The sequence below is a fragment of the Panicum virgatum genome, chromosome 4N (genome assembly GCF_016808335.1).
Source record: "Panicum virgatum strain AP13 chromosome 4N, P.virgatum_v5, whole genome shotgun sequence".
In the NCBI taxonomy this organism is placed as follows: Eukaryota; Viridiplantae; Streptophyta; class Magnoliopsida; order Poales; family Poaceae; genus Panicum; species Panicum virgatum.
The window spans coordinates 5,457,864-5,466,494 of record NC_053148.1 but is presented as its reverse complement, the minus strand read 5'-3'; the positions used below and the strand labels follow the sequence as shown (position 1 = coordinate 5,466,494).

The window sequence follows — 8,631 nt, the reverse complement described above, 5'->3', positions numbered from 1 at the left end:
AATGGAGCATCACGCGTCCAGTTGCATCGTCCACGGTGTGCGATAGGACAATGCTTCGGCTAGTGACGCCACATGGACACCAGAGCGGCAGAGCGGTAAGCGGCGACTTCGGTTGGTGTCATGATCTTGTCATCTTCAGACATGGACGGCTTGTACTTATTGTGCATCTGCGTGTGATCGCATGGCCCGGATCCAAGAACGGGATTCTTAAACTGTGCGGATATCTGAAGATGGAGTAAAAACAAGTTTCAGTGCCATTACAAAATGCCATCTTCATTGACCTGGCGCAGTGTAACGGGTCTGGGTTCAGAACGAGACAAGGCTGAGGTTTCTGAAAATTGTAGTGTCGGTCTCCTCGCGCCATGGTTTACTACTCTGACTGACTTCTGATACTGGAAGGATGGCGTATGGTCTATGGACCTTGCAAGTTGCAGGGACAAGCCAACTGCTGCATACAAATATTCAGACTTCAGAGCAACAGCAATGCGCTAACCCCAACCCTGCAACTAGACCGTCAGTTTTCAAAAAAAAAAAAACTTTTCTTGGAATGTTCATTCAGCAAAAGTTTATTTCAGAAGGGAACCAAAGGAAATTTTTGCTCCACAGGAATTTCTTTACTGTCATTTGAAAGTTACTCCTTGGAAATTCAGGAGTTCTCTGACCAGGTAAAAGTAGGACTAGCACGTCAAAGACAACATCGAATCTTTGTCCGCTGAATTCGTCAAGGTAAAAAACATCACACAGCACGAATTGGAACACGTATGAACTCACGCCACGAAAATCCGCACGACCTGCTCAGTCTTTGGGTCTTCAGGAACGGTGCAAAAAAGACACACCTTGTCCCCAAAGGCAAGAACTTTCTCTTCATGAAACGTTACAATACGTCAATACCAACCAGAACAGAGTTGAACTGTCAAAGTTCTTTTAAAAAAAAACTGTCAAAGTTTGGTCGCAGAAAGCGTGGCACAAGAATTGTTCGATTGCACGTCAGTAATTGACAAACGAATTTGGTTAAAAAAGGAATCTCAAACACAAAACACAAAATGAACAAAGTCATTCGTTGGGATTTCCATTCATCCTGTTGTTCTTTTTCCACAGATCAACCTGACAGCGAGCAAGAACTAATATTTACATACATGTCTGATGCTTGTCAGTCAAAACAGTAACCAGAACTAAGGAGAAGTATGAAATAATTAGACTGGAAAGGAGGAGGAGGAGGAGGAAGTGATGAAGATTCAAGAACAGGGGAGAAACACAGAGCGAGAAGCTACTTGATCCAGCTTTCAACTCCCCATAAACAAATACGAGCTCCTTGTGTTAATTGATCGCGCTTCTACTAACAACACGATGAAACTGTTCCGATCCAAGAACAAAATAACGTTACTTGCCTTTGCAAATAAATCCGCTCCAGGTTTTGGTTATACTCCGTATTTGATCTGTGAGGAGAAGAGGAGGAGCTTAGGCCTTGACGACGGTCATCATGCGCTTGAACTCCTCGAAGCTGACCATGCCGTCGCCGTCGCTGTCGACGAGGCGTATCATGTCGCGGCACTCGGCGACGGCGGGCCTGCCGGCGCCGGCGCGGCGCAGGCCGAGGGAGCCCAGCACGGTGCCGAGCTCCTCAGCGGAGATGAGCCCGTCCTTGTTGCCGTCGAAGACGTCGAACGCCTCCCGCAGGTCCCTCTCCTCCTCCTCCTCCTCCCCGGCCTCTTCTTCCTCGGCGTCCTCCACGGGCACCTCCCTACTCGCCGCGCCGAGATCGGCGGCGGGGTGCTGGTGCTTCCGCTTCTTGGGTATGGAGTCGTAGAGCTCCCGGAACTCGTGGATGTCGATGAGCCCGTCGCTGTTGGCGTCGACGCGCGCCACCATGGCGGCGGCCTCGTCGGCGGACATGGCGATGCCGAGCCGGCGCAGCGACTCCTCCAGCTCGACCGCCGTGATGAAGCCGTCGCCGTCGTGGTCGAACGTGGAGAAGACGATGCCCAGGTCCGCCTCCGGGTCGGGCCGCGCCTGCTTCCTCGCCCCGTCCCCCCGCGCCGCCGCCTCCCCCTCGCTGCCGTCCTTGCCGGCGCCTGCGCTCTTGACGTCGCCGCACTTCTTGGCGCCGGCGCGCGAGGAGGTGGTGAGCGAGAAGAGGGCGCAGAGGCCGCCGAGGATGAAGAGCAGGAGCAGAGGCGCCATGGGTGTGTGTGCTTTGCCTGCGCTTGCACACGCTCTTCACGAGTGTGTGTGAACGGGCCGGGGGAGAGGGAGATCTGGAGGCTGGAGGAGGAAAGGCAGAGGGGGGGGCGGCTGGTGGAGTCGGAGTATATGAGGGGAGAGCAGGAGGCCCCGACGGCGGCGGGCGGAGCGTGGGGGTGGTGGTGGTGCCGGGGGAGGAGGCGGTTGCGTTGCCCGATCGCGGAAGCGGTGACCTGGTGGATCGTGGGTGGTTAAGATCGATCCATTTCCTTTTAAAACTAAAAATAAGTTTGCACTTGCACCCCTCAACAGATCCGATACTCACGGAATTGCGCGTGGGGACGTTGGGGAGATAGTAAGGGCGTCGGCAGGATTTCGGGGGTGTTTCTGGGCGCGCGCGTAAAAGGGCGCATCACTGGCCTCGGTTGCGGGGCAGGGTGGCATTAAAAGAGAGCGCGATGGCGGTGGTGATGTGGTGGAAGCGCGTCGGGCGCCACCGAAAACCGCGTCAAGCCCCCCGCGCCCGGCCACATAAACAAAGTACACGCCGGACGGGTGGGCGGGGCCGCCCTGCGGCACGGCTGCACGGGGCTCCCCGGCCTCCTGCCGCGCAGGCACGCAACGCACGATTCGCAGGCCGGTTTTTTAAAAGGCCGGCGGCAACTAACGGTTGGGCGCGCAGGCCGCGCGCCGCGTCGGACGCCGGCGACGAGCTGCCGGCTGCCGCTGCCGCTGGCGTGCCTCCGACCGGTTGTCCATGCGAGCTGACGAGGTGCCGATGGGGGCGCGCGCGCGAGCGGCTTTGGCGCCGCTCCAGCCAGGGCGCGTCGTGTTGTCTGACTCTGGACAGGCGTCGGCGGGTGCCGCGGCGGCGAGGCGCGTGGGAGGACGAGCTCTTGGCCATAAAGCGGGTCGGAAGAACCGAAGCCTTGGTTAAAGCCAAAAAAAAAAAGTCCCCTGGTTCTCGCTGGACCAGTCGTCGTGTGGCGTCTGGCCTCGACTCCCGGTCGTCGCTCGCGCACAAGGTACGAGCAGCCTCGACCTCGAAGCAGGGACAGAAAAAAAACCAGCAGCTCCTGTAGAACATTCCTGTGGCCTGTCTGAACGCCAAGCAACAGGCCGGCGTCTCTAGCCCGTCTGGTCTGGTTGGGACTGTCGGACAAATAGACGCCGGACAGCGACAGCGTCACGGCGACCCCTGCTGCGGCCGGGTCTCATGCGTTCACGCTCTCCGACCGTTTCTCGGGGGCCGTTTAGTTGCAAACACAAAAATTTTTGGTTGTCACGTCAACCGTTTGACCAGATGTTGGGAGGGCTTTTCGGATACTATTTAGAAAACTAATTTCAGAACTCATTTGGAAATCACGAGACGAATCTTTTGAGGCCTTTGACGCATCATTAGCACATGTGGGTTACTGTAGCACTTATGGCTAATCATACACTAATTAGGCTTAAAAGATTCGTCTCGTCATGTACATCCAAACTGTGTAATTAATTTTATTATTTAATTATATTTAGTGCTTTATACATGTGTTTAAAGGGGAGGTGAAAATTTTTGAGCGAAAATTTTTAGGAGCTAAACGGGCTCTTGGACTCGAAGCCGCTATGCAATGCGGTTTCCGATCTTCTGGGAGGAGACCGGGCCGCAAGACTAAGGCCTTGTTTGGTTCCAGGACTTTTTTCAGAAGTCTCTATCACATCAAAAGAAATCTTACTATTTTATAATATTAAATAAAATCTGTTTATAAATATTTTTTGACAGCTGAGTGCTTTTTCGCGAGACGAATCTAATGAGCCTAATTAATTCATAATTTGCTACAGTGATGCTACAGTAACCATTCACTAATCATAGATTAAGATATCTCATTAGATTCGTCTCGCAGTTTAGCCCCAGGGTTCTGCAGTTAGTTTTATAATTAATATTTATTTAATACTTCTAAATACTAAAAAGTCCCTAAGACTTTTTTGAAGTCCCTGTTTCTAAACACCCCCTAAGATTCAAACGTTGACAGGCAGGGGTGTTATGGTCTTCCAAACATTCTCGAGAGTATTCATTAAACAGTTTTTAGAGAATTTCTTATTTAACACTATTTAACTTTCATCTCAAAATTGACAATCCGTCCGTTTTCCATCCATCCACTGTTAAATAGCATTCGAAAAGACCATTTTGTCTAGGCCCGCGCGCTGGCGCTTGCCCCCGAAGATTATGACGACACTCAGCCATGGGTAGCCCGGCACCACGACGGCCGCCAGCCGGTCCAAAGCGAACGGTGGCGCGCGCGACGGCGCCGGCGACGAGGCCACCGTGTTCGCCTCAGCGTCAGCACCTGATCCTGTTGCAGCGTGGGGCTGTGGACACGGTGGATGGCAGTGTCGGGGACCTCCCTAGTGAGCGTGTAGTAGCGGCGCTCCACGGTCTCCTTGTACTCGGACATCATCCACTGCCGTAACGCTTGGAAGTCGAGCATGATGCCCATCACTGTCTCAACAATGGGACACCGCTATAGTGGGACCCACCTACTTCAAAGGGGCAAAAATGTTTTCGCATGCCATTTAACGATGGATGGACTGTTAAATCTCTTACTAGGATTCTTGCACCAAAAGAGCCCATCTCATTGGGCCACGTCACCTGCATTTTCCTCGAGCGTTGGATGAGCAACTGACGTCGTCAATCACTTCAACGTGGCTCCTAGAGTTGGGCGGTTCCAAAGCCTTCCTGAAGCCTCGGGCAATTTCCACGCTGAAGAAAGAGCTTTTTCACAGTCTGTTTTCCGGCGGCTACGCGGCATCCTTCTGCGGCAACTCAGCATCTGCGACCAACGCCGCCGAGGACAAGGAGGCTGGCGGGCGCACGAAGGCCGCAGCGACGCGAGGGGCAGCAGAGGGCCGGTGGAGCGCCGAGCGCGGAGGCCGCAGCGGCGGCGTACAGTCCCTCGGTAGCAGAGGCTGCGGGGGTAGCGCAAGGAGCTGCAGGAGCAGAGCGGAGAGCTGGTGCACGGGAACAAGTAGTGAAGCGCGGCGGGGTCGTCGTGCGGTCTGCTGGCGGATGAGCGGCGGCCAAGCGACAACTATGGAAACGACACTGGCGTTACAGCAGCGGCTGATGCCACTCCTCCCAGGCTCCCACCGCACGAACTCTGCTTGGTACTGGACTGGCTAAGCTAGCTGGCAGTCTGGGCTGCTGGATGACGAGCTCTAGCTCAGCATCGTTCATGTACACTGCCCGTTATCACCATCTCCTTCCTCCAATTATGCTGCCTTCATCCTTTTTTCTCATGCCTGCAGATCTTGCTTCCTGATCCACCATATCATGCACAACCCTCTAGTTCCAAAATGTGGCCTGTACCAATCTGCAGCAAATTTAGACGACACAATCTGCAATTTTGGTCAGAGATTTGGTACTAAATTATTTTATTGCATTTTCTTTCTCAAACATCAATGACTGACTACAGGCATAGAGCCTACATACATACTATATGTTATTTAGTACCTCCAGTCAGATTACTATATGTGGTGCTATGTCAATTTCCATTGCTTCAATTTAAATACTACTCATTCTAACAAAAAATTATCATATATTTTTAGGAACTAGCACCAAGAACTTATCACAAACAAGTAAAAAGCAGGAGTAAAAAAAATACGTAATATCAACTAAATGATACTCCATTCTTTACACATTAATATTACCATAACTTATTCTATATTTTCCTTGTTTAGCTACAAATATTAGAAAGGTACATAAAAAACTTTTTCCTGCATACATATATCTAAACATATACACACAAAAACTATATACCTACACACATCTATACAAATATATCAGTACACACACACATCTTACATGTATATAAATATGTACCTAAATGCACATATTTAAGCTTCCAGATATTATCTGAAATATTTACATACTCTATAGGCGAGCGCACACACACATAGATAGATAGATAGTAAATACATAGTCCTCATATGGTTCGTACAAAAAGAAAAGACAAACCTATTGATCCTATAGACATTCAACAACATTCTAATTAAGAAGATTAGGTAGGAAAAATGTCATCACTCCAAAGAAAAAAAAAGAAGACACAATAGGTGTCATGATCTGCATTCCGCGTTGCAGTATTGTAGTTGATGCATCACTACAACACGGAACACGAATTCCCGCGGCCTTTGCCGCGGGCCTTTCTAGTTTGGGATGAAAGTTGAAACCGTGGCCACAGGAACCAAAATTTTTAGAGGGCCAAGAAAGGAACACATAACTTTAGTGATTTCAAATAAGGAATTCTCTCAACATTCTTGCACAAACTTGCTTGCCTTTTCTTTTCCAAAAAAAAAACACTTGCTTGCTTTCCAGGTTACTGTAGCTACCTCCTCGTGAGGGCAGAGGGTTGTGAACTGTGGGTGACTACTTTTGGTTCCTTTCCTTTTCCTACTTTTCTAGGGATTAAGAATACTGAAATGATATACATAATGGTCATTTTTTAGCTACTACTTTTGTTGCCTGTGCAAGGAAAAGTTGGAGCTGTTGCCGATACCATGATTTGTGATACCATCATCGTTGTACTTGGTCTTTTTGGAGCAATCGCTGAGCCACCAGCCCTTATCAACGGCTGCGAGCATCAGGACGTACTAACATAAAATTAATAATTGTTTAAGAGTCCTTTTAGCCTAACTAATCTTTGGCTGTTGAGCTAAAATAATGTACCTGCTCACTGACATAAAAGTCGCTGAAAAAGACGGCACAGCTAGTAGTGGAACACAACTGATTCGCTTATACTGAACTGAAACCTTCAGTAGACTGACCTTTCAGCTGATTGGGTTTAGCTACTGTAGCACATTTCATTGTTATTTAATAATTAATGTTCAATCATGGATTGATTAGTATCATTAGATTCATCTCGTATGAATCAGTTAGACTATATAATTAGTTATTTTTTAACTGTATTTAATGTTTCATGCATGTGTCCAAAAATTCAACGTGACAAGTACTGCGCAAACTTTTTTGGAAACTAAACGCCCCCTTAGTGTTCATTCCACCAAGGAAAAAAAGATCTACCAAATCTAACTTGGAATCGCATGAGATTAAAGTGAGCTTGACCAGGGGAGAAAGAGAGATATTTTTTTAAAAAAACTGACAGCAACTAAGGCCAGTCTCAATAAAGTTTTATGGAGGATTTCATGGTATTAAATATCATTATTTTTGTTGACATGATAAAGAGAAAGAAAGATGGAGTTTCATGGAATACAAAAAGAGTTTCATCATCATGAAATTCATCTAATACAGTTATCTAATTTCTAATCTAGATAACTGTGCCATAAAAATGTGCACTGAGACTGACATAACAGCAGTGCTACAAGTCAAGTGTTCCGTCAGAATCTCTAGCTTCCCTTCCCAGCAAGAAAGGGAAACAGGGTGGATCAGATGCTAGCGCGGAGAACATATGGCTCGGCCGCCTTTGCGTTTGCTTCCAGCAACAGCCGGGTCTCCGCCGCGACCCTATCTTCTCCGGGAAGTCACGGACGGAAAGCGACAAACGCAGTGGACTGACTGACTGAGGAGGCCCGCCGGCGAACGCCGGGAAAGAAGGAAATGTTCGGCGCCCTGCGTTTGCCTGCTGCTGCGTCCAAAACTCCAAATGGAGGTCTCGGCTCCAAGCCTCACCGTTGATCATAGGCATGGTCCAGTCCAAGTCACGGTTAGGGATTCCTCCACAAATCATTGGACCATCCCATCCACTCCGTCCAAGAACATTTCTCACACAGGGCCGTGTTTGGTTAGGGGGTGTAAAGGTTTTTATGAAAACTTTTTGTTTTTTTACCATTAATTAGAGATATTAGATGAAGTCTAATTATGAAATAATCTTCACAATTATGGTACATTAGCATGTACTGTAGCTAATAAGATCTTTGACCGCATAATTAGAGAATGATTTGGGGGTAGTTACTGTACCATAATTGTAGCCAATCATGGTGGAACTTGGCTTGTTAGATTCGTCTCGAAAAGTTACACCCATCCATAAAAATGTTTCGCAAATAAATTTCGTTTAGTACTCCATGCGTGCATTCGTCTTTTTGTGTAAAATTTTACCAAACACGTATTCCACTATACAATCTGGCGTATTCTTCTCACTTTTTTTTTGAACTCACAAAGCTCTTCCATTAGACTTCACCTCCAGCCAAGTCATTGAAGACCAGGCTGGAAATAATATAGGGACTTGCTCATGAACATCATAACATAGAGGAGCCCGAGGTAACCATGCTAGCCTCGTACATTGCAAGACAATCGCTGCGTTCAGCAGGCTGGAGCTGGAGGCTGGAGCTGGAGGGATGTGAGAGGGAAATACTATAGCGCTGGAGGCTAAACCACCAGCCGAACGCAGTGAATATGCCACCTTACTGTACTCGGACAATGCCGGATGTCACAGAAAGCAAATGATGAGTCCATAAAATCTA

General features: G+C 48.6%; 1 protein-coding gene across 1 annotated transcript; it reads right to left on the bottom strand.

Moving 5' to 3' along the window:
- Window positions 1-1,041: 1,041 nt before the first annotated feature.
- Window positions 1,042-2,560, bottom strand: LOC120670819 (probable calcium-binding protein CML30). The gene has a single exon (XM_039950985.1). It carries the CDS (start codon window positions 2,179-2,181, stop codon window positions 1,459-1,461), a length of 723 nt encoding a protein of 240 aa, XP_039806919.1. The 5' UTR covers window positions 2,182-2,560; the 3' UTR covers window positions 1,042-1,458.
- Window positions 2,561-8,631: the final 6,071 nt, after the last annotated feature.